We start from the raw sequence: 25,659 nt of genomic DNA on the forward strand, positions 1-25,659 counted from the left end.
AACATTTTCTGTTTATTTGTCCTCGATAAAGCTGAGAAAACGCTAAAAAACGCAGATTTTCGTATCTTTGGAAATTTTTCCAAATCCGTTCTTATTGCGCCTTCAAAGGGCCAACTGAACACACCTACCAAATTTGAAATGTTATGTCATATTTTTATCATATGGACGATCCAGTCGGGGGTCCAGACTAAACGTCTGGCTAAATGGATATGGCGAGCGAAGCGAGCCTGACGGCTAGTAATATATAATGTTCCCAGGAATAGCTTCGATTGAAGTAGCAGTACCCAATCAATTTTTCCGCGATAAATCAGGACCTCCTAAATAGGTATTTAGGAGGTACTGGATAAATTGGTATTTAGGAGGTCCTGAATAAATGCATTTCAATCTTCAACTTGGTGCCAACCTAACAAAGTCAACTCAACTTAATGCCAACCTGACAAAATTTTGAATTTAGTTACCAGAACAACTGTTTCGAAGAGGTACTCTCTCTAGATTATAGTTCTATATTAACATATGGTATGGATATTTTTCAATTATAATTTTAAGGTATTGGAATAAGAAGAATATACATGCTAAAAGACGAATTTTAAACCCTTAAAAACCACCCTTAGAGTTAAAATATCTCCAAAAGAATTCTTAGTGCGCCTCTAAAGGGCCAACTGAACATACCTACCAAATTTGAACGTTTTTGGTCCGGTAGATTTTTAGTTCTGCAAGTGAGTGAGTGTGTCAGTCTGTCAGTGAGTGCCATTTCGCTTTTATAGTATTACTAGCCGTCAGGCTCCCTTCGCTCGCCATATCTGTCTAGCCAAAGGGCTCCGCCCCCGACTGGATCGTCCAAGAGTGGGATCAGCAGGCTCGCTTCGCTCGCCTGCATTTTTCATTTGGGCATTTTTATCATATGTTAGGACATTCCAGTCGGGGTCCAAACTAAACGTCTGGCTAAACGGATATGGCGAGCGAAGCGAGCCTGACGGCTAGTAATATAATATTCCCAGGATTGAAGTAGCAGTGCCCAATCAATTTTTCCGCGATAAATGCATTTAAATCTCCAACTTGGTGCCAACCTAACAAAGTCAACTCAACTTAATGCCAACCTGTCAAAATTATTAATTTAGTTGCCAGTTAAAAACTGTTTCGAAGAGGTACTCTATCTAGATTATAGTTCTATAGTAACATATGATAAGGAAATTCAATTATAATTAAGAGATTGGGAGAAGAAAAATATACATGCTAAAAGACGAACTTTAAACCCTTAAAAACAACCCTTAGAGTTAAAATATTGCCAAAAGATTTCTTAGTGCGCCTCTAAAGGGCCAACTGAACATACCTACCAAATTTGAACGTTTTTGGTTCAGTAGATTTTTAGTTCTGCGAGTGAGTCAGTCAGTCAGTCAGTGAGTGAGTGAGTGCCATTTCGCTTTTATATAATATATAGATAATAAAAAAAAATTATTATACTCAATGTATTAGAGTGGCTATGTTATTTGTAATTAATAATTATTAAATTGGCCTCTGCTACATGGAGTTCATAAATTTTAAGAACCTGGAAATTGTATACAGGAAAATATTCATGTTCCTTCATTTCATTATATTTTTACTGGTCTTTGCACGCAAATGTAATTTATAATTTAAAAACCTAGGTACCTATTGCAGATATAAAAATTCATGTAAGCTATGGTAGTGCATTCATTTATTTATGTTTGAATATATCAATGATATTCAAGGTATATTTTTTGAGATATCCATTTACAAACAACAGTGATATATAATAATAATATCGTCACCACACTGAATTCAATAGGTACGCTATTCGGTCCTGCACTTAAATGTTGCAGAGTTCACTTATTACCGTACTTCACATTCTGTATGGATTATTCATCGCCTGAAACATCTTAAAGCGTCAAGATTAGTTGCGAAAACATAGTAGAACGATGTAGAACTTAAGCTTGTAAAATGCATTAGAACATTCCATACCGCTCCATTATGTCCGTCTCACCATAATTATGTGGAGCGACGAAGATAACCTAGCTTGAGTGTGCTGAGAGTGCTGAATGTAATGCTTGTATTTAGATGATGGCGCATTGTGACCTAATGTGGGATGTACAATAGTCCCGTCCTGCTGAAAACGTTCTACTTCAAGTCATGTTCCTCGCAGCAGGTTCATCCAATTTGGGAAGCTAGATGTTTGTAACTTCTTGTCAACTATAGTTCTGGGAGGCGACAGTGACTGATGTTATAATCAGGCTCACCTGATGTGTAGGTGCAACAATTACTTTGTTGCTTGTCTTTTATTTTCGCTTGTCTATGAAAAAGAGATAAATCCATCTTTTTGAGAAATCAAGCAATCCGTCATATTTAGGAGTTGAAACTAGAAATCTTAAATGTAAACCCTCACCTTGTGATTTATTGTCATTCAAAAATCGTGTTTCAAACATTTCCCTCCACAACCTTTTGTTTATTAGACTAAAGATACTGAATTTCTGGTAATTTCAGTATTCAAATGGAAACAACAGATGAACGAGAACGATATTAGCAAATTGAGTTCAATATGGATGTGAAAATATCAGATTTTTTAGAAGAAAATTCAATTTCAATGCGGTAGTTATATAATGTGATGATGCACTTTAACTTTAGAACTGCAGAGAACTGTAATCTATATAATAAGAGAGAGTAGGGTTGTGTTTGTTCGTTTGTTCGCATCAAAACATGTCAACTTGTGGATTGCATACCGAAAAAACGGGAATGATTTAGATCTCCAAATTTTGAACATAGATTCTAAAAATATCAATCTCGTGCACCTGGAAGCCCAAATTTCAATTTTCCTTCTAGATTTTTCAGAATTAATGTTCAAATTCATCTATGCTACCGTAGGCTACATGAAGTTTCATAGCCCAAAGTGTGTCTGTTTATGAGCAGGTTATAAGACTACTATAACATTTGCGAACGTGTATGTAGCGCAGCGGTAAAAGGCCTGCTTACGGAGCAATGGTTCCTCGGTTCAAATCCCCCCGAGACTTCCCATTTTTTTGTTCTTAATTTTTTCCCTCGAAACGTATTATTATCAATTATTTTTGAAGGAATTTGTTTTCATTACTATTGAACTTGGATTTTATCAAATAATTATTTTTAATGTAAAATTTTGCCACTAGTACAAATGAATTGGACATAGTCTTCATGCTGTAGGCCTATAATTGAATTTCATAAGAAAAACATGAATAGATCACAATAAAATAAGAAATAATTTATATTCTTCAGTTATAATGTACTATCAGACACGAATTCCCAGTGAAACGAGTATTTTGTTTGGAATTGGGAAAACAAAAGGCTGCCTGATTCAAATTGAGGAGGATCCTAATCGAACTAAAATTTATTGATGTATTGGAAAAACCAATATGATTCTGTGAGGTTTCCAAGTATTATGTATTCTTCAGTTTTCTATACTATAATAAAGGAAAGAACTGGCTTATACACGTATAAGGAATAGGGAATTATGTTTGACGCATCATCACGTCTGAAATATACTCAACTGATTAATTTGAAATTTTGCATATAGACTCTTCATTAACCGAGGATGGTTATAGGTCTATTTTCAAATTTCGATTTTTTATTACGTCAAGTTTTCATTTTGCAGTTTTAAAATAGACCCTTGCGAAGCACGGGTTACCTACTAGTATTTAAAATAAATGACGGAAAATTAATGTTTTTTAATGCTCCATCTGCATTAGGTAAAAAATGAAAAATACCACTTGAGGATAGATTAAAATTGTATACCAGTAATCATTTAAAAATTTATATTTATTATAAAATCAACTGGAACGGTTTCATTCAAATATAGAAAAATTATAGACATTCTTAGAAAACATATCTGAATTATTAAATGTCGATCTTATAATATCAATAACCTAATAAATCATTAAAATTCATTTCTAATAGTTGTTAAATTATATTTTATTCAAATTCCTACTTAACCTAGTGTTTTAGACTGTCCCGATTCGACAGCCTAAAGAAGTCTTCAATAAATTTATTACTATTTATAATGTTTGTTCTATCGAAAATTAAGTTACAGCTTCTGGATCAAACTGCCTTTTTCGCAAAATCCTTCTATCATAAACTAACTTATCTTATTTTATTAAAAGGCACAACAGTAATTCAAAGCACTTGCAGCTTTATTGAGGTTGTATCTATTTTACTTCTGTTTAAGTAAATATAATGACGTTTTAGAACACTCTTCTCTTATTATTAGTGAAGTCTAATATCATTTAGTGAAATGAGTGAAAGTCAAGAAACTTAGAGATAAGAAGTTGGAATAATTATTCAACATTGAACATGTTAGAAAATTGGAGGTGGTTGCTATTTATGTCAGTTTGTTTCTCATACGAATTCTGGTCACAAGCTCTATTCAAATCACAATTGAAAAAACCCTGTTCTTCAATTTATCACAGACATGTCTGTCTAAATGCTGTCTTGCAATTACTCATGTAGCCTAAATATGACTCATATCCAGTACAACTTCAGCTCAACCATAAATTACAATACCATCTTTCGTTCTCCAGAAGTGGAAGAAGTTACAGTTTCCGTCTCATTCAAATAAAACTTGTCATGATTTTAAAATGTTCGAGGATTTGGCGGTTGACTGTGCACCAATTGGAACGTTCAAAAGTAAAGCCCTGTTTGGTAAGGGTGGAAATTATACTGGAGCAGCGAAGGTAGTTTCAAGCTTGAGAATTGAATGTAATGAATGTATTTAAATGTTGGTGCACATAGTACTCCACTATATACCACCATCTTATTACATAGTTACTGTAAAAAGTGTAATATAATTGTAATCACAAGTATTGAATGCAAAAATCTAAAGCTTGGAGCTACGTTTGCCTCTCCACTATGTTTGCACCCTATGAAAAGGAAAACAGATACAACCATCAAATCGTAGAATACATTCATATTTTGGTCAATAAACGTATTTTCTAGTAAGTTTCACTGGTGGAAGTTAATGCCAGCTGCATTCGAACGATAACGCAGGTACAAAATGCATCGCTACAATGTGACGAGATCCATTATTCGGATTACATTAAAAGAATACACATCTGGAATCACTTCATCCAGTATCTACTTATAACTTCAGGGCCCATCAGTAGCATAAACACGTTATACAAAACAACTTAATCTGAGTTAAAATTCGTTGGTTTTTTTGACATGTTTATTCACAACTACAGAATAAACATGTCCTAAAAACAAAATTTAATTATTTTCTATGTCTTATTGTTTATTATAGAATGAACTAGTTGGTAACTAGAATAAATACAACATAATATGACTAATTAGTTGATTTCTATGACATGTTTATACACAACTATAGAATAAACTACGACCATAGAATGAACATGTCCTAGAAACCAATATAATATGACATAAAATCATAGCCACCTCTAATACAAGGACCTGGCCTTCGATATCGCAACGTCGCAGTGTAGGCCTAATACATGATTGGTGAAATAAGATTTAAAAAAAAAAAATACTAGCTGATATTTTTCACCAATCATGTATTAAATTCTAGGTCTACACTGCGACGTTGCAATATCGTACGCCATGGCCTTGTATTAAAGGTGGATATAATAAAATCAGTTGGTCTATGTAGTTTTTATTTTAGAATAAACTAGTTGGCAACTAGAATGAACATAACATTATATAAAATAAAATTACTTTGTTGCATATCCATAATTATTCACTATTAATTTCAAGCTTGAATTTTAAAACACTTATGAAGTCTCATGATGACCTACACTATTAGGTCGAAATATAACGATCATCACTACTAAAAGTGAGTGCATTTTCACTCTTCATAAGTGTTTTAAAACCTATAATTAGTTGGTTTCTAAGACAAGTTGAACCTACATGGGCCTATGATACTAGGGTCTGGTGTGATAAGTAGATACTACTGTACTCCATAACACCGGTACAAGTATAAACTTAATTAAGACAGGTATCTTATATTTAGACTATAGCGTTATTGTTGGTAGCGGTGGAGTTTGTATTTGTTGGCACATTCTTGTCTCTGAGCAGGTAGACGGTGTTGTGCGTGAAGTAGTCCTGGATTTCGGACAACATTTTCTTGTGAGTCTCAGGTAGGAAGAGCAAGACGAAGACGATGGAGAGGAGAGAGACACCGCCGAAGAGCCACTGGACGGCAAAAGCGCCTCCCAGCGCCTCGGACATGGGACGGTAGATCTGGACGGCAGTGAACATGATGACGTGCGCCACTGAGATGGTCATGCCCTGGGCAAGGCCCCGGTACTCCAGCGGATACAGCTCTGCGGTCATCGTCCAGGGAATTGTCATCAGACCGGTCACACCGAAACTCATGTACAGCAGGATGCATGTGATCGGTATCAGGCTGCTCTCTGATTCTCCTACACAGGAAACAAAAATATTTCACTGTTAATGTAATGTAATGTAGTACAAAAACGTTCATTATTAATGTAAAACATGTTGAGTACACAACAGCATATTAATTTGGTGGAACTTCTCCATACGGTAACTAAAGAACAAAGCATTAGATGTTGTCAAATCCACTTTTGTTTATACAATTAATTTTATTATTAATCGTCTAAAAAAGCTTGGAAAATCGTAAGCTAGGCAGAGAAATTAATAAGTAAATTGTGAAATGTGTTGTAAGTTTGGTAGATAGCCTGAAAACAAACTTCATCCTTAGCCGAAATTGTAGAGTAAAGTAGAATGTATTCTTCATTAATCTTTTAATACGAGTGATGAAAATAATCCGTATACGTAATAAAGAATTGTACCAGAGAGAATTTTTCATGAATATTTGCTGGATTCAGTGAAATTCAGTATTGAATATTTCTGTCTTGCATTATAAATTATGCTATTATTACAGAACATGTTCAACTTGCAGTGGTTAACTGCCACTACTTATTGCAGTGGTTAACTGCCAGTAACTTGAATGAATGTATTCATCAAAACTTTCACACGTTTTCAAGTCATCATGCATGTAATGGTTGACATAAATATTTGCTCCAATCACTGATCTTTTACAAATACAACAGCATATTTTGTCTCATGATAGAAAGATTTACACATTAAGCCTAGGCTACATACACTTATAATAGAGAAAAGGTTTTCTTCAATTTTCACAGTGTAGCAATCTTTAAAGCTGGATTCCCACATGGACCTATCAGTATCAGTATATGTGCCTGGTACAGTAAATACAGTTTAATTCCATGAGCTCTAATGGTGCTATTCTCATTCAGCCCGGTCGAGCGAGTATGAATTGTCCCATTAGAAGTAATGGGCATAATATTTCCACTGTACCGGACACTTAGTGCTGTTTGCACAGAGCTAGTTTTAACGAAATTTCATTTTATACTGAATTAAATCCATATCAAGTCTCGATTGTTATAATATGTTGCATTTTGAGTTCGAGCCATCAGCTGATTCGTTTCAGTTTAATCTTTTACTGAGCAAATGGCCCTTACAATGATACTAATATGTGAAAATCCAGCACAATAAATTTTTCTAGTAAATTTACTATATTCTATACGATTTCTGTACAATTTGTATATGATTGTTCCACTAGTTTATTCTTTGAATAAATATACTAATCATAGGAGTACTAATTGATTAATCCAAGAGGTACATACCAAGGGCAATGAGTCGGGTGTAATAGCCAGAGATGGCCATGGAGACAGCCATTCCGAAACTGCTGAAGATGAAGAGAGGTCGCCGACCAAACTTGCGCAACAGGTAGGAGGTGAGCAGGCCTACCAACCCTCGCACCACGCCGATGAAAACGGTCGACATGTATGGATTGAAGTCTCCGCCAACATCCTGTGCACAACACCAATTATAATGTACTAGATAATACAATATTCCTAACATAATAATACATTCAGACCAACCTGTTGTTGGTCATCATCACCAACAACATGCCGAAAGTCGTCACTCCTAAAAGGTTTGTTGGAACTGTTTGGAGAAACTGATTGAAACTTATTGATTTGTTTGTGAGTTTCACGAATAAATGAACAATAAAGTTATCAGCGAGATTTGGAATCGACGGAGAATGGGATACTATATTGAAAACAGCAACACACGATGTATGTGAAAATAGTTTTCTTGTATTCTAATAATCTATTATCTAACTAACAAATAGGCTAAATCGCATATTCCTCATTCCTCGAGAGATCCGCACTGGTGATCTTCTTTCGTAATTTGTAGTATACGTTGTGATGGGATTCTGTTACAAACAGTAACAAAAGATGAATGAAGACACAATCCTGTAACTAACAAGGACGGTAATTCATTGAACAGATCCTCACAGGCGATCCATTTTTTGTTGTTTCATAAACTTTGTAAGAGTTCTTTTGTGTTACGTAACAATAATGAGTTGGGCTTTTTTGATAACTATGAAGTAGGCCTATCTAAGGTCTATTTTGTCCATTCATCCCTACATTATCAATTCATTATGAATAATATTTACTTTCCAGCAATCGATTTCATCAACATCAACCATCATTAATGCTCACTCAGATCTTGAATTGATTATGAGAATTCTCAAAAAAGCAAAAAATTTTTAGGCTGTTTACATAGAAGTTTTCATAAAAATCACTTTGAAAATGTTGATATTTCTCACCTTTTATGAAATCGAATCATTAGATAACAATTATAATGAACTCAACTCACTAGATGATTTATTATAAATTCGGGGGCATTCAAACAAAATTGTCCATCATTCTTACCCCTACAAAGATGGAATAAAAACTCACCTGAAAGAACGTGACAGCATAGAAAATAGTAATGTAAATTCCGGAAAATTGTTGAAATGTGAATAAGCAGATGAGAATGATGAATGGCTTGTAGCAGTTGGGACTACAAACCGCCCTCCCGAGCCGTGCGAACACATTATTATTTTTCGACTGGTTCTGATCGTTTTCTTTTCTCATTTCAGCCAGTTGACGTTCCGGCAAGCCTCCCTGAAAATCAAACGGAACCGAGCAATGAAGACAATGTAAAACCCATCTTGCAATATTATTGTAATCTGTTTAAAACCATTGTATAAAAATAATAGATAACCTTTAAAAAATAATATTTATTATTAAACTTTGTATGATCAATAGCTCAAAACAAAACAATCAAGATTTGTATCAGAATTTTCCTACAACACAGTATAAAATAAGCCTATTCCTTTATGTACGGTAGTTTTCTGTTGTATTTTGTTGAAAGTAATACTTCCAAGTTATTTTGGGAGATTTGAATCTATGAATGGCTACAGTTTCAAAACGATATAAGACTTCAGTTTAAAACTATAGTAGTTCAGCTTTTTAAATAAATAAAATGTATAACTCATAGCTACTACCTTGGTAGTTATTGCCTGTTTATATATAGCTGTTTAAAGAGACAATGTGAAAAATACTGACATTGAATAATCATGCAGTACATTGCCATGTACTGTACTTAAGTTGAGCGTTGAATACAACACTGAATATCAAGAGCAAATTAGTAGCCTAATAAAGCTAGGTATTTTAAAGTTTTCAGTCTTTGACATTTTTCGATTTTGCAATTCACTCAAGACTCACTGATTTTCGTCTTCGTTCATCACTTAACTAATTATTGCATTCCATTACATTAATAGGCCTAAGAAAATTTAATTCTCCACAAGTACAGAATAGTTGAAGAATTTATTATGGAACGATAAGATACAGAAAAACTCTGAAGAAATAATGTACTACAAAATACCCCATTTACAAGCTTGACGTTCATTATTCAATTTTGCAACTCACCTGTTTATCATTGCGAGCTAGATAGACGAGGGATTTGAGAGCCTTATCGGCATGTCCTTTTGAGAGAAGCCAAGCGGGACTCTCTGGTGAGAAGATGTACATGAAAATGATCGGTCCCAAACAGAAAATTATAGAGATCCAAGCGACAGAACGCCAATCCATGACTGCGCCCAGCGAATATATCACAACCATGCCTGTAAATTACAAATAATCCGTAAAAAATATTCATTTCACAAACAATAATTGATCAGCACAATAGTAACAGATTTTTATAATAATGATGTCACTTCTGAAAGATCCTTTTCATAATTTTAAACTCCAAAAGTACAGTGCTGCCAGATTTCATCCAGAAAACCTGTGAGCTAATTGTGTGAGAGAAGGGGCGAAAAAGAGAGCGTAGGCCTTTTTGATAGAATCAGCATAGAAACGACAAAAATGTTATATTGAAATGACATTGGTCATAAAGCCCCTCGTGGAGCAAACTGAGGTTCGCACGAACTATAGTATTTTTCTCCTAAAAAAATAATAAATTTCATAGAAAATTAAATAAATTTTCATAATAAATTCTAATTAAATTTAATAATATTTTTTACATGCTCAACGTGAAAAATAAATTGAACTGTTTGTGACCATTCTGATAAATAATTAGATTCATTAATAATTCTAGTAGTGGCTGCACCACTCATGTAAAGACTTTTATTTCATTGTCAATTTGTATATGATTCAAAATACTAAATGAAAGCTTCAGTACCGTATACTATATAGAATTGACCCCACAAACGCTTATTGGAATATTATTTCATATTTATAGCCGAATCATGTCGTATCTACGAGAAGACAAAGTGAAGGGTACTGTACAGATGTAACCAGCACATAATCTAATTTAGCACTTTAGTTAGTATCTAGCTAATTCAATTAATTATAGAAAATTACTAGAACCCTTATTATTTTGAAATTAAACATGGCTAAATTCGACATTTGTCATTCTCAAGTGTCAAAATGAATTATTCAATTGATGGAATATTTGAATTCAATAAATTCTTTTGTTGAACTGTTCATATAGTTTTTTTGAACCTTGATTAAAACCATTATGAAATTCCATTCAAAGTCTCACCTGTAGCCTATGATCAAAGAATTTTTGACAGGCTTAAGCTGGGTTTACACGTTTACACCAAAGTTATTCACAAAATGTTAATAACTTAATTCTTTTAGATTCTATTGAATTAAATGGAGCTTGACAAACACATATGTTTATCATGTGTATGATAAGTTATGTTCAATCTAACAGAATCTATATGGATTAAGTTATTAACATTTTGTACGAAGCTTTAGATCTGTGCTACAGTGTATTGGGCCTATACTATCTTCCACCATTGATGGAGGAAATGCCTGAAATAGGCCTACTCACCTACAGATGTCATGAATGGACCAGTACAGATGAGAGCACCGCGGAGATCAGGACGAGCTACTTCCGTTATGTACACCACCGCCGGACTTGGACCCATAGCTAGAATACGAACAAAAAAGAACCTGAAATAAATATATATTGATGCAAATTCCCTCGGAATTAAGAACGAGAGAATATTCCAAGAGAATTTAAGAGAAATCTTCCCAAAATTTATAAATACCCGGGATTTTTCATAAAACCAAATGACAATCACACGAACAGTTAGAAGTTATATACAAGTAAAAGTGATAATACACGGAAAAAATCATATGATCATTATCACTGCAAGTCAGAATAAATTCGCTATTGTTTCAGACGATGTGTAAATGATAAAATTATAATATGTTTAAAATTTCCATAATTTTCTGTTCCATTAAATTTTTATTTGCTCCAAAATCTGTATAGCATTTTAATTGTTCATGCATTTCATTGATCATAAAAAGAAGGAAACAATTTATTATTTGGACTTTTTAAAGCCAGTATTATTACGGTTAACTAAAATTTATAGCAAAAACACAAAGTTTTAATTATCAATAATAATTATTATCGCAAAAACATACTGTATCTCGTATACAATGCTGCTGGTATGAGATTTTTACGAACAGTCAAAGGTTGTAGTAGACTGGATAAAATAAGGAATGACAACATAAGAGCTGAAATGAATGTAGAACCGCTATTGGATATAATGAAGAAAAATCTGGAAAACTGTTTCATAAAAACTTAGAAGTCCTGTAATACAGGAACAGCTGATCTTATCGGCTATATTGAGCATGTAATTGGAATAGTGATTCTCTTGTATTACGTGAATTATAAGTTTTATTAAACAGGGCCCAGCATGGGAGTACAAACCCGACTCTCTATGGTTCAGAAACTTGGACTATTAGTAAGGTAGAAAAACGAGCACTAAATGCCTTTGAAGTATGTATGGTGTTGGAGACGGATGCTAAAGTTGAAATGGACTGAAAGAATTACTAATGAGGAAGTATTTCAAAGTGTTGAGGAAAAGCGATCTCTTTTGCGTATTCTAAAAGACAGATGGCATTCTTGGCATGGCCATTCGACACAACGAATTCACGATACTGGAAGGAATAATAATTGGACAAAGGGCTCGTGGAAGACCCCGGCTACAATATCTGAAGCAAGTTAACAAAGATTTAGGGATCCAGAGCTACATCCAACTGAAAAGTACAGCTCTGGATAGGAAACGATGGAAAGCTGCCAACCAATCGAATGATTGAAGCTAAAGAAGAAGACAAATCCGAGGAAAGCGAGGCATAGGAAGACCAAGAAAGAAATGGATGCCGGTACAGGTCAATAGAGCCCAGTGCCGGTAAGAAGATGATATACATTTCACCAAACACTGTCAAAATTCATAGCTATGTTTTAGAGCTAAACTGAAGCTATAGTCTACTTTTAGAGTAATAATTAATATATGATTGAGTTTGACTGACCGAGGGTAAATCCGGTGAGAAATCGTCCAATGAGAATCATCTTGAGAGTGGATGCACTGGCTATGAGCACCCATCCGACTATGTAAGGCACAGCGCACAGCCTTATTGTATTCAAACGACCTATTTTATCCACCAAATAACCGGTAATCAGAGCGCCCACGGGCACGACTAGCACCACAAGACTGGCTGTAAACACACAAAAATAAGCGACAAATTTAAAAACTATCAACGAGAACTTCACAAAAAATAATAGATTGATATAAAAATTACGGTAATGTCAGGATAAATTAATGTCGATTAATAAAAACATCAAAATAATGTAGAGTGGATAATTAACGAAATATTGAACATCCACATTGAAAAAAGTAGATACGGTAATCGGTACGACATTTTTGAAGGTGTGAAGAACAAACATAATATTGATTGATGAAATTTACAACATTAATGTTTTGCTGCTTTTCAACATAACATATTGAGCAAATTTATTGTATACTCCATCCACTTTATTCATTTCAACAACATTATGGTAGGTGAAAATATAAGCATGAAGGATTCATCAGAAATGTCGTTTATTAGAAGGGAGAATTTCCATCAATGAATAAGTTGGCAAGAAGTCTGAATGGATACACTGAGTGAGCTCAACAATATTTAGTTATCTAACTAAGTAACTACGAAAATAGTGTCTGAACAATTATTGAGCAATTCAAAATTGGTTAAATTAGAAGTGTCAATCATTTACAATTGATGCGTTCGCTCCAAAGTCGAGGTAGGTAACAGATAAAAGCTGATATATGAGCAGGTAAGGACAAAGAATAAATATCTCGATCTGACCCCACTCGCTACGTCCACTTAGACCTGTTCCAATATCCAGCTCAATTCAATTATTCCAATGATCGTATTCGATCGGTTCTTGATGATATAGAACGTATCAGACACAATAATTGACAGGCTTAAGAAATAATCGAACTCAGAAAGCGAATTAACAAAACTGAAATATATTACAATAAAATATGTAGTCATACAGTGCAGATTCAGAATTTGATTTACAGGTTGATAATAATTTAGCATTAATAGAATAGTTAAAATTTTCTTGTGCTTGCATGATACCATGCGTGATTCAACAGAATTTTACAATTGATAAAATTGAACAGTTTTGAAAAAATAGTGAAAAAAAAAATGAATTACAAAATATTTTTAAATTGCTCGGGGTCGTGGTTCAGGCAGCGGAGGATAGTTAATCAACTACAAATTCTTATAATTTAATATGAATAAATTCTAGACTCTTAAATGCTAAAGCGCTTGTCGGCGTGGCCAATAATTTAACGAAGAAAATTTTTACTTTTCTGCACTGAAATATTTTCAAAGCGTAGATTGGGGCCCCTTTTAAAACTTATAACTCACGTGAATTTCCTTGGCGGTCGTGGTTTTCTTCTTTAGATCAAAAATCGTTTGATCGGCGGCAATCCAGGCTTCGGTTTCAGCACGTGGGGAATTTTAATTTAAATATCTCCTTCACCAAATTAATTAAGGGATAATTTACTTTAAGCTTTTAATTTATCGATTGATGAAAACAGAAATTTACGAATAACAAATAAATTGGCCTAAAATATCGGCTCACAAATAGAACATTTAAAATTGAACAAGAATTTTCACAAATAGGTCTTGGTAACTATAAAAGGAGATCTGCACGGTGAGGATTTCAAAAGGGAAGTGCTGTCTTTTCTCTAAGCTTCTAGGCTAGACCTTGCTTCTCAGAATCTCGATGTAATAATTTGCATAAAAATTTGCCATTGGTAGAACGCTTGTGACGTAACATGACGTCAGTGGCAAGCAGTAGAATACAATTCCTTTAATTACAATAATAATTAATTTATGTAATTCTTAAAACCGCTTAATCTTCTGGACATAGTTCCTCTCATACAATGTACATGTGCTAGTGTAACTGATAAGGCAGGGTTGTTGTCTGATAATAGATTAACATGTGTTGCTTTCAAACGATCACCTTCTTGGTGCTATTTCTATGCACTGTGATTGGCTTGGGCTTGCCAAAGAGATTTATTACCATGTGGTTCAGTTGAATTAAATCGTTAATGAATTAATACTCTTGTACAATTTTTATTAGGTTTGAGATTGTTATAAATAATTCTGCCATTTTATCAATAATATAATTTCATGCTATGACCTATTTAGTTACAATAAGACCTGACATATAATATAATTCTTAAATAATAAATAATTTCAACGATAATACATACATTTTATTTTTTTATTTGAAATTCTTGATCCTTTATTGATAGTTTTAATTTTTAGAGATGATATTATATCTTACGTGAAGCCAGCGTGACATTTGACAATACTTTGAATCAGTCAGCTGCGTTCGAACTGTTTTAAAAACATCTGATCGATAGTAAACAAAGTGTAACCTCAAAATCAATGATCAATTCATAAACAATTTGTGCTTTATTTGCAAAATAATTATAATTTTATTGAATAATTTCCTAGAAAATATTCGGTACAGAACGGTACTCTTATCTAATATACAGTTATTGATAAGTAAGTGTTATCGCTCGGTCGCTAACTATTCCTTTAGCAAATTCTTTCATTTTAAAAGGTAATCACAATTTTTCTCTCTTTTCATGAGATCTATTTGAAAGATTCATCACACAAAGCCCCCAGGATATTTTAAATAGGTAATTGGGAGACGAGTCGAAACAATGACTATTTGAAAAATCCGATATTGTGATGAATACACTATTTCATCTCCTTACTTCTACGAAAACTCAACACTTAACACTAAAAACAATATATCGTGCACTTTTGGCTACGAGAAAATAAATAATTGATTGTTCCTTTCATTGGATACAATCGAAATACAATAATTAATGAGGTCTCTTTGGATCCTTCATTAAAACAACTCCACAACTTACATTCACGGGTGGCTTATGAGCAGACCCATAACTATAACAAATATACAAAATTTCACATATTACTTCTTAAGATTCGAACAGTATTTGCAACAAATATAGACTTTCATCATTTTTTCATGGTTATTACAAGTTTCGACTCTTTGGTTTGGCTTTTACATAAATTGGGTGAGAGTGTGATTTTACTTCGGTGACTTGACAATCGTCTACCGTTTGACTCGAGCAATTCCTTATTTGCGCTTAGTACGTTGCGTACAAACAGGGTTACACTTGAAATGGCTTTCTTGATTTTTACCAATGTTGGTTACAAATATTAAGTCTTTAAGATTACATTTATCAATTTGAATTACAATTCATGATCTTTTGATGCAACAGTAATAAATTTCACATTTGAAGGTAAGAATTTCATTTTCTTTGGAGTTTTTTAGAGATACATTCATATAACACAGAACATGCGCATTTCGTGCAAATTAACATAAATATATATTTTTGGTTGCGTTTTGTGCTTATAATTCCCATTAAATAATAGGTTACAATAATTAAATAACGATATTGCTTTGATTCATATACATTGACTCTGTGATTTCGCACACATTGGTTGTTGTGACGAAGAAAATTATCGAACAGGCTTTGGTTCTGAATAGATTTTTCTATCGATTCTGTATTTCGAGGTTATATTGACATATTTTTTTCAAATAAACTTTGTTTATTTTCTTCCTCCTATTCACTGCTAATTTCATGTTATTTCTAATTTATAATTATTTTCCGTGGAGCTATAAATTCTTGTTTTATTTTTCAGTTGTGCAGATGATACCAGGCGATTGTTTCGGTGATGACTCTGACACGAGGTGGATGGCTTGATTAGGTTGGTAAATTTTTAAAGTTGTTTTCAGTTTTAATTTTCTTGATGTAAAGTGATAATAATTTCTTCATTTGAGTGGATTATAATATTTCATTATTAGCTGAGATGCGGCGAAGTTAGGTATGTGTTGATTAGGCAGCAGTAGAAAGATGCTAGTCTGCAAAGATGTGATTCAATGGGTAGGCTGTGATTATGAAGGTTTGATAATTGTGTAATTCACAACGTAGCTTTCAGTTAATTAAAATATTATTCCTTCCTCAAGCCCCCATCTAAATTTGATTCGGTGTCATTCAAGGTCCAATTCCAATTTGCAACTATCCGTTTTATTAAAACTTGGCTTAAAACGAATGTGCCTGTGGTGTAATCATTCCTACAAATTCATTCCTCTTGGTCGGCCGGTGACATGTAGTTTGCTATTCTTAAACCTACATGCGGTGGTGTCTGGGGGTTCTTCTGAATAATATTTTCCTTTCTGCATGCTGGTGTTCAGTCTATTTGATTTTAAACGGACATGACTGCGGTGTGAATAGATTCTTCTTAATATTGTTTTCCTTTTTTCTTGAATGCGGTAAAAGATTTGATGTAGGATTTCAGCCTAACATGACGGCGGTGTAGATAAACTCTATCAATGCTTTTTCTTTTCCGCTGAACTGCTATTGTGTTTGTGGTTGTTTTGATTCATTGGTTTTTAGTTTCAGTTGTGATTTTGATTTGTTGTAGGTTTCGTTTTACTTCTATTATTTTGTGAACTACCTTCATGAGTGCTGGGTTTATCTGTTGCAGGTGCTGTTCTCGGTGGATGGGCGGTGATGTGGGTGGTCGGCGGTCCGGGCTGCTCTTCCACTCGGCGGGCAAGTCCTTGGACTCTGGTGTCGGTGCACGGTGGTACGGGCTGTCCTTCTACCTGATGGATGTCGTCCTCGGCTGGCGGGTGATGTCGGCTGGTCCCTCTCGGCGTTCTGCGGGGTGCGGCGCGACTTCAGTCTTGACATTCTCGGTAGGTTGGTCTCCCATACATGTGTCATGTTCGCTGCTTGTTGGCATCGTAATCATATTTTTAGTGTTTCATTGTTTGTTTCTTTTCTTTCTTTACCTCTTGAATTTCCTTCTTTAATTCTTCCTTTGATTGTTTATTGTCTTCCTTCATTTGGTCGTGGTTATATTTATATTGTTTAGTGTTTCGTTAGTTGTTTCCTTTCTTTGATCATATCGTTCAATGCTTCCAGGATGAGACTCATCTGTAACACGGAAGGAGTGGGTGTGTGGTCTTCGGTAACCGGGTTCTTTATCCGAGCAACGGTGCGAGAAATGGGAGTTCCTGTTTCTGGGGCGTCGTCGTCCGGATGCTCTCCGATGCTTCATCCTCCGGCTCTTGGGCGGCCAACGGATCCTCCACTAGAATGCAGCTCTCCTCCACCTGCGTCGACGACAAGTCGTCCAGTATATGTGGACGGAAATCGGTGGATGCAGTGGCAGATGCGGATGGCGGCGAACAATCGGGTGAGATGTCTTCGGTGTCCGACAGACTTGGATTGATCTGGTCGTTTCCTGCCATGGTTTGCGAGAAAATATGCGACGAAAAGGTGTAGTGATAAAAAACGTGAAAGTGTTGATGTGATATACAAAATAATTGGTAAGAAATCCAATAGAAATGTTATAGCGTCGTAGTGAGTGAAATACAGAAAAAGTGGTTTAGCAATGTGTTCAGTGATAAAATGAATCAAGTTAGCAATATCGTTAACATAAAATGACAAGAACATACAGGATACACATGAACACTTATGCGGTAATACAGGTACGCCTCTTATAATTTATTATTATTATTATAAATATTATTCTTATAATTTCTTGCCACCAATCTATATGTAGGGCTGGTATTCTTTGCAAAATTTTATATAAAAGCAGCAGTGTTCTGTTTGAATTATTCCGCAATATATCCGTGATTTAATTTTGCTTCCCTCTTTATGCTTTAAAAACTTTAAAAAATATAAATGACTTCAATCCTCTTTTCCATAAAATTTTATAAATTGTTTCGATATAGACCTAATATTCTTCAAATAATATGACCTTTCTTATGGTGTTTCTTAAACCTATGACTTATAGTATGACCAATTTTCGAATAACACAATAATAAAATTCTGAGTTCGATTTTTTCTCTAAAAATTCATCAATCGATAAATTTCTTTTCTGTTCAAAAATTGGGTATGGCACTTCTTGTTATTTTATATAACAGTGAACAGTCAATATTAAATTCGAAAAAATTCACAACCATGATTTTTCAAAAAATTTTCCCATTGTCAGCGCTATAGTATACTGAGCAACTAAATAATCCTCGCAGTCGATTATCCACCTCTTCAATGCCTATCACTGTTGGGCGCCAAATCATGTGGAGCGGTATTTGATGGCTTCACACATGTAGAGTGAATCTTGTACTGAGTCAATGGTGTAGCGGCTATAAATTTTGTAATTGCGTGCGTGGACGCTGAATGTACACCAGACTGATTGATTCACTACAAGATTCAATACAATTGTCGGAATCGCGGGAGGCCTAAACGCTCGCTCACCCTTGATTCTTCTAATGACAAATTGTATAGTGATGAAATTTTTATAAGTAGTGTAACGATCGCTAAACACTGAAGACGGATACCTTAAAATTATTACCTGTGAAGAATGAGCATACAAAATCATACCGGTCGAGCAAAAATCCCAATGTAGATAATTTACGGGACTGTGTCTCTAATAAGTTCTGAAGGATTAAAATACGGTATTTGGACCAAATATCGTTCGGAATATATTTCGAGAACAGAGTCTTGTCGGTTTTAAGCTCTATTGTAGGAATTTATATGATCTATGGCTGCCACTGCTGTACAATTGATGCGTTCGCTCCAAGTCGAGGTAGGTAACAGATAAAAGCTGATATATGAGCAGGTAAGGACAAAGATTAAATATCTCGATCTGACCCCACTCGCTACGTCCACTTAGACCTGTTCCAATATCCAGCTCAATTCATTATTCCAATGATCGTATTCGATCGGTTCTTGATGATATAGAACGTATCAGACACAATAATTGACAGGCTTAAGAAATAATCGAACTCAGAAAGCGAATTAACAAAACTGAAATATATTACAATAAAATATGTAGTCATACAGTGCAGATTCAGAATTTGATTTACAGGTTGATAATAATTTAGCATTAATAGAATAGTTAAAAATTTTCTTATGCTTGCATGATACCATGCGTGATTCAACAGAATTTTACAATTGATAAAATTGAACAGTTTTGAAAAAATAGTGAAAAAAAAATGAATTACAAAATATATTTTAAAGTTGCTCGGGGTCGTGGTTCAGGCAGCGGAGGATAGTTAATCAACTACAAATTCTTATAAATTTAATATGAATAAATTCTAGACTCTTAAATGCTAAAGCGCTTGTCGGCGTGGCCAATAATTTAACGAAGAAAATTTATACTTTTCTGCACTGAAATATTTTCAAAGCGTAGATTGGGGCCCCTTTTAAAACTTATAACTCACGTGAATTTCCTTGGCGGTCGTGGTTTTCTTCTTTAGATGAAAAATCGTTTGATCGGCGGCAATCCAGGCTTCGGTTTCAGCACGTGGGGAATTTTAATTTAAATATCTCCTTCACCAAATTAATTAAGGGATAATTACTTTAAGCTTTTAATTTATCGATTGATGAAAACAGAAATTTACGAATAACAAATAAATTGGCCTAAAATATCGGCTCACAAATAGAACATTTAAAATTGAACAAGAAATTTTCACAAATAGGTCTTGGTAACTATAAAAGGAGATCTGCACGGTGAGGATTTCAAAAGGAAGTGCTGTCTTTTCTCTAAGCTTCTAGGCTAGACCTTGCTTCTCAGAATCTCGATGTAATAATTTGCATAAAAATTTGCCATTGGTAGAACGCTTGTGACGTAAACATGACGTCAGTGGCAAGCAGTAGAATACAATTCCTTTAATTACAATAATAATTTAATTTATGTAATTCTTAAAACGCTTAATCTTCTGGACATAGTTCCTCTCATACAATGTACATGTGCTAGTGTAACTGATAAGGCAGGGTTGTGTCTGATAATAGATTAACATGTGTTGCTTTCAAACGATCACCTTCTTGGTGCTATTTCTATGCACTGTGATTGGCTTGGGCTTGCCAAAGAGATTTAATTACCATGTGGTTCAGTTGAATTAAATCGTTAATGAATTAATACTCTTGTACAATTTTTATTAGGTTTGAGATTGTTATAAATAATTTCTGCCATTTTATCAATAATATAATTTCATGCTATGACCTATTTAGTTACAATAAGACCTGACATATAATATAATTTCTTAAATAATAAATAATTTCAACGATAATACATACATTTTATTTTTTTATTTGAAATTCTTGATCCTTTATTGATAGTTTTAATTTTTAGAGATGATATTATATCTTACGTGAAGCCAGCGTGACATTTGACAATACTTTGAATCAGTCAGCTGCGTTCGAACTGTTTTAAAAACATCTGATCGATAGTAAACAAAGTGTAACCTCAAAATCAATGATCAATTCATAAACAATTTGTGCTTTATTTGCAAAATAATTATAATTTTATTGAATAATTTTCCTAGAAAATATTCGGTACAGAACGGTACTCTTATCTAATATACAGTTATTGATAAGTAAGTGTTATCGCTCGGTCGCTAACTATTCCTTTAGCAAATTCTTTCATTTTAAAAGGTAATCACAATTTTTCTCTCTTTCATGAGATCTATTTGAAAGATTCATCACACTATGTTTTAGAGCTAAACTGAAGCTATAGTCTACTTTTAGAGTAATGTTAATATGATTGAGTTTGACTGACCGAGGGTAAATCCGGTGAGAAATCGTCCAATGAGAATCATCTTGAGAGTGGATGCACTGGCTATGAGCACCCATCCGACTATGTAAGGCACAGCGCACAGCCTTATTGTATTCAAACGACCTATTTTATCCACCAAATAACCGGTAATCAGAGCGCCCACGGGCACGACTAGCACCACAAGACTGGCTGTAAACACACAAAAATAAGCGACAAAATTAAAAACTATCAACGAGAACTTCACAAAAACTAATAAATTGATATAAAATATACGGTAATGTCAGGATAAATTAATGTCGATTGATAAAAAAATCAAAATAATGTAGAGTGAATTATTAACTAAATATTGAACATCCACATTGAAAAAAGTAGATACGGTAATCGGTACGACATTTTTGAAGGTGTGAAGAACAAACATAATATTGATTGATGAAATTTACAACATTAATGTTTTGCTGCTTTTCAACATAACATATTGAGCAAATTTATTATATATAGTATTTCCACTTTGTTCATTGCAACAACATTATGGTAGGTGAAATGATTAGTATGAAGAATGAAGCATTCATCAGAAATGTCGTTTATTAGAAGGGAAAGTTTCCATCAATAAATAAGTTGGCAAGAAGTCTGAATGGATACACTGAGTGAGCTCAACAATATTTAGTTATCTAACTAAATAACTACAAAAATAATTTCTGAAAAATTAATTGGCAATGCAAAATTGGTTAAATTAGAAGTGTCAATCATTTCAAATTTCAAATTGAAAAAAAGTTTTCCATATTTCTATATGACTGCATTAGAGTGATCACGAGTATAATTTATTATTCCATTACAGGGATCACATTCCGTTTTTCATGATTTATCTGCATTAATTGGATTTTTCCTAATTTATTTATTTCCTTATACATTCCAAATATTTTGACTATTGAGATAAAATCGAAAAAGAAGTTTTGGGCAGTAGCCTGTTTTTTACTTTCCTTGCCCTACTACCATAGGTAAGGAAAGTATTGCTTTCCAAAAAAATTAAGGTACCGGTACCCCAATTTCAAGTTTCCTATACGTTTCAAGGTCCCCTGAGTCCAAAAACATGATTTTTGGGTGTTGGTCTGTGTGTGTGCATGTCTGTGAACACGATAACTCCATTCCTAATTAACCGATTGACTTGAAATTTTGAACTTAAGTTCCTTATACCATGAGGACCCGACAATAAGAAATTCAATTCAAGAAGGCGGAAAAAATGGCGGATAATTACTGAAAAAACATGTTTTTCACGGTTTTCTTGAAAACGGCTCTAACGATTTTCTTCAAATTTATACTATGGATAGCTATTTATAAGCCCTATCAACTGACATGAGTCTCATTTTTGGGAAAATTGCATGTGCTCCATAATATTCTTGAGAAAAATGGCGGATAATTACTGAAAAAACATGTTTTTCACGGTTTTCTCGAAAACGGCTCCAACGATTTTCTTCAAATTTATACCATGGATAGCTTTTTATAAGCCCTATCAACTGACATGAGTCTCATTTTTGGGAAAATTGCATGTGCTCCATAATATTCTTGAGAAAAATGGCGGATAATTACCAAAAAACCAAGTTTTTCACGATTTTCTCAAAAATGACTCGACTGATTTATTTCAAATTCATACTCTGTATAGTTATTTATCAGCTCTATCAACTGGCATGAGTCTCCTTCCTTGGAAACTAATGGGGGGTCCACCCCGTCCTTAAGAAATGGACTTTGTAACCTCCTTCGTGTATGAGGTAGGTAGGTAGAGCAGTTCATAAAAATAACACATAGTCGAGATTTTCATCTGTAGAACAGCTGTTTTGAAGAATTTTAAAAAAATCATCGAATTTATACAGTACTCACACACACGGTATTTAGATGAAAATTAAATTAAATCTTCTTCTATTTACCGTGCTCACACATATTACAGTAGTCTGATCGTTTCAAATATGTTGCCGCCAATCGTTATTATGTTATTCCTCTGAATTATTCTCGTTTAAGAATGAGGCTCACAGTTCAATGAGCAAGGAAAGTTGTGTGAGTGTACCACACCAGATTTTTTTAATAGGCCTCTTGTATTTGTTTCATCAAACAAATTTATTTCTTGATATCGATATTCAAATAATTATCTATATGATATCTTAATAGATTTTCATTTATAATTCAATCAATGTTTCTGTTTAAATTAAAAAAAGTTTTGAAATGTTTTTATACCAATCCATGCCGTTTCCTCTTTGGTAACTTTGATATCACTTCTCTCATGTTCGAGTTGTGGAATGAGAATAGCGGAGAAGGCGACAACAACGCCGACTGGGAAATGGAATGAAGCCGCTGACACACATGCGAAAATCTACAACAAAAAATCACCGACCATTAGAAAATGCTAATATTAATTCTAATTCAAAGTACATATGGAAATATACACTATATAGAGCCGGATTCCCACATATCAGTGACAGTGAACGTGCCCGGTACAGTGAGCATATTATTCCCATAAGTTCTAATGGGACTATTCATATTCGCTCATCGACCGGGGTGAGTGAGAATAGTCCCATTAAAACTCATAGTTATCATTATATTTTCACTGTGTCGGTCACTTTCACTGTCACTGATATGTGGGAATCCAGCTTGAATATTTGCACAGTAGAACATTTTTTTGGAAAGCATTCTTCAGTTGGAAGTGTATTTGACGAAGTTATATGAGGATATACTGTATTACATGATTATGATTATGCTCAAGGAAATTGACGAATATTGCAACCGTTTACTTGACCAAAATCAAGGTTTGAAACCAAGAACAAGATGAGGTTTGATTACAAATAAAAAATTGACATTGACAAAATCACAGATGAATAGATTGATTTTTATGCATGGAAAACACTAACATTTTATTTATGCTATTCGATCCTTACCAATGAATAGCTTTTGAATTATTTATTGTAGAATTTACAATACAAACATAATATGAATCAAATGAAAGTTTCGAGGAATAGTCTGTAAAATATTAAATGAAAACGACTACAGTGAGAAATTGTCAAAAAAACACAGATTTATTGATACTTAGAAAGACAGGTTTCGGTTATTACACCTTTGTGTATACCTCTGATAAACTTCTAAAAACTGAGTTTATCAGAGATTGACAATGGTGTAATAACCGAAACCGGTCTTTCAAAGTATCAATAAATCTGTGTTTTTTGACAATTTCTTAGTCTTTTTCATTTAATATGAATAATTACCATAATATCAACTTCTCAACTACTTCTGTAAAATAGTTTGTATTGTAAATTTTACAGTACAAACCATATAATCATTATTGAAATATTTAAGATTGTCATATATTTTTAAATATCTTTAACAAATTTGCTTATTCTGAAACATATCTGTTAGGGAAGTTTTATTATGTACGTTACTGGTACTCTACAAAATAATGCAAAACCTATGTAACTGTGTAATTTACAATAATTTTGTGCATTCATACAAAAATAGTTGTGAATTAGCTTCGTAGAGCGTGAAGAGAAAAGTTGAATAGTATCCTTCAGTTTTAATTACTGTGATGATATTCACCAACAATGAAACAAGTAATTGAAGAGCGACCATTGAAAATTGGCCAAACATGAGAGTACGGTACTTCGTTAGGACAACTTACTAGTATGCTCAATTCTTGTTGACAAACGAAGCTCCATCACAAAGTGGTTGTGCAGAGCTGAACTCTGAGTCATAAATTAAAAGTAACATCAATCATTATAACAAGTCATTTATGAGTGAGCAGATTGCAAATTAAAATAGCTGGAGATCAAATTGAATGAGTGCTATAAACTGTCAAAACAAGCAATAAATTTGACAACGAGCTTGTCACTAATAATGACTCTAATGAGGCTTTAGTTAATTCTTGATGTCTCATTTTCCAGAAGTTCTGGCAGTTCTCTTCAAGTTTCCATATCATGATACCCGCATTTTTCATATAAAAACCTTATAGGCCTACTATTAAACTGTAAAATAGTTTGTATTGTAAATTTTACAGTACAAACCATATAATCATTATTGAAATATTTAAGATTGTCATATATTTTTAAATATCTTTAACAAATTTGCTTATTCTGAAACATATCTGTTAGGGAAGTTTTATTATGTACGTTACTGGTACTCTACAAAATAATGCAAAACCTATGTAACTGTGTAATTTACAATAATTTTGTGCATTCATACAAAAATAGTTGTGAATTAGCTTCGTAGAGCGTGAAGAGAAAAGTTGAATAGTATCCTTCAGTTTTAATTACTGTGATGATATTCACCAACAATGAAACAA

At 33.7% G+C, this 25,659-nt stretch overlaps 1 protein-coding gene across 2 annotated transcripts in view; it reads right to left on the reverse strand.

The window, feature by feature from the left end:
- Positions 1-3,852: 3,852 nt before the first annotated feature.
- The window catches only part of LOC111049718 (facilitated trehalose transporter Tret1-2 homolog), a 61,074-nt gene continuing 39,267 nt past the window's right edge, over positions 3,853-25,659 (reverse strand). For both annotated transcript variants that reach the window (XM_039426239.1, XM_039426238.1), the window contains 7 exons: positions 23,568-23,703; positions 21,348-21,533; positions 11,203-11,301; positions 9,795-9,988; positions 8,781-8,987; positions 7,659-7,845; positions 3,853-6,410 (listed from right to left, as the gene is read on the reverse strand). In XM_039426239.1, coding sequence (XP_039282173.1) covers positions 5,995-6,410; positions 7,659-7,845; positions 8,781-8,987; positions 9,795-9,988; positions 11,203-11,301; positions 21,348-21,533; positions 23,568-23,703 — 1,425 coding nt within the window. In that variant the 3' untranslated portion in view covers positions 3,853-5,994. The remainder of the gene's footprint in view (positions 6,411-7,658; positions 7,846-8,780; positions 8,988-9,794; positions 9,989-11,202; positions 11,302-21,347; positions 21,534-23,567; positions 23,704-25,659) is intronic.

This window comes from Nilaparvata lugens, chromosome 4 (genome assembly GCF_014356525.2).
Source record: "Nilaparvata lugens isolate BPH chromosome 4, ASM1435652v1, whole genome shotgun sequence".
Taxonomy (NCBI): Eukaryota; Metazoa; Arthropoda; class Insecta; order Hemiptera; family Delphacidae; genus Nilaparvata; species Nilaparvata lugens.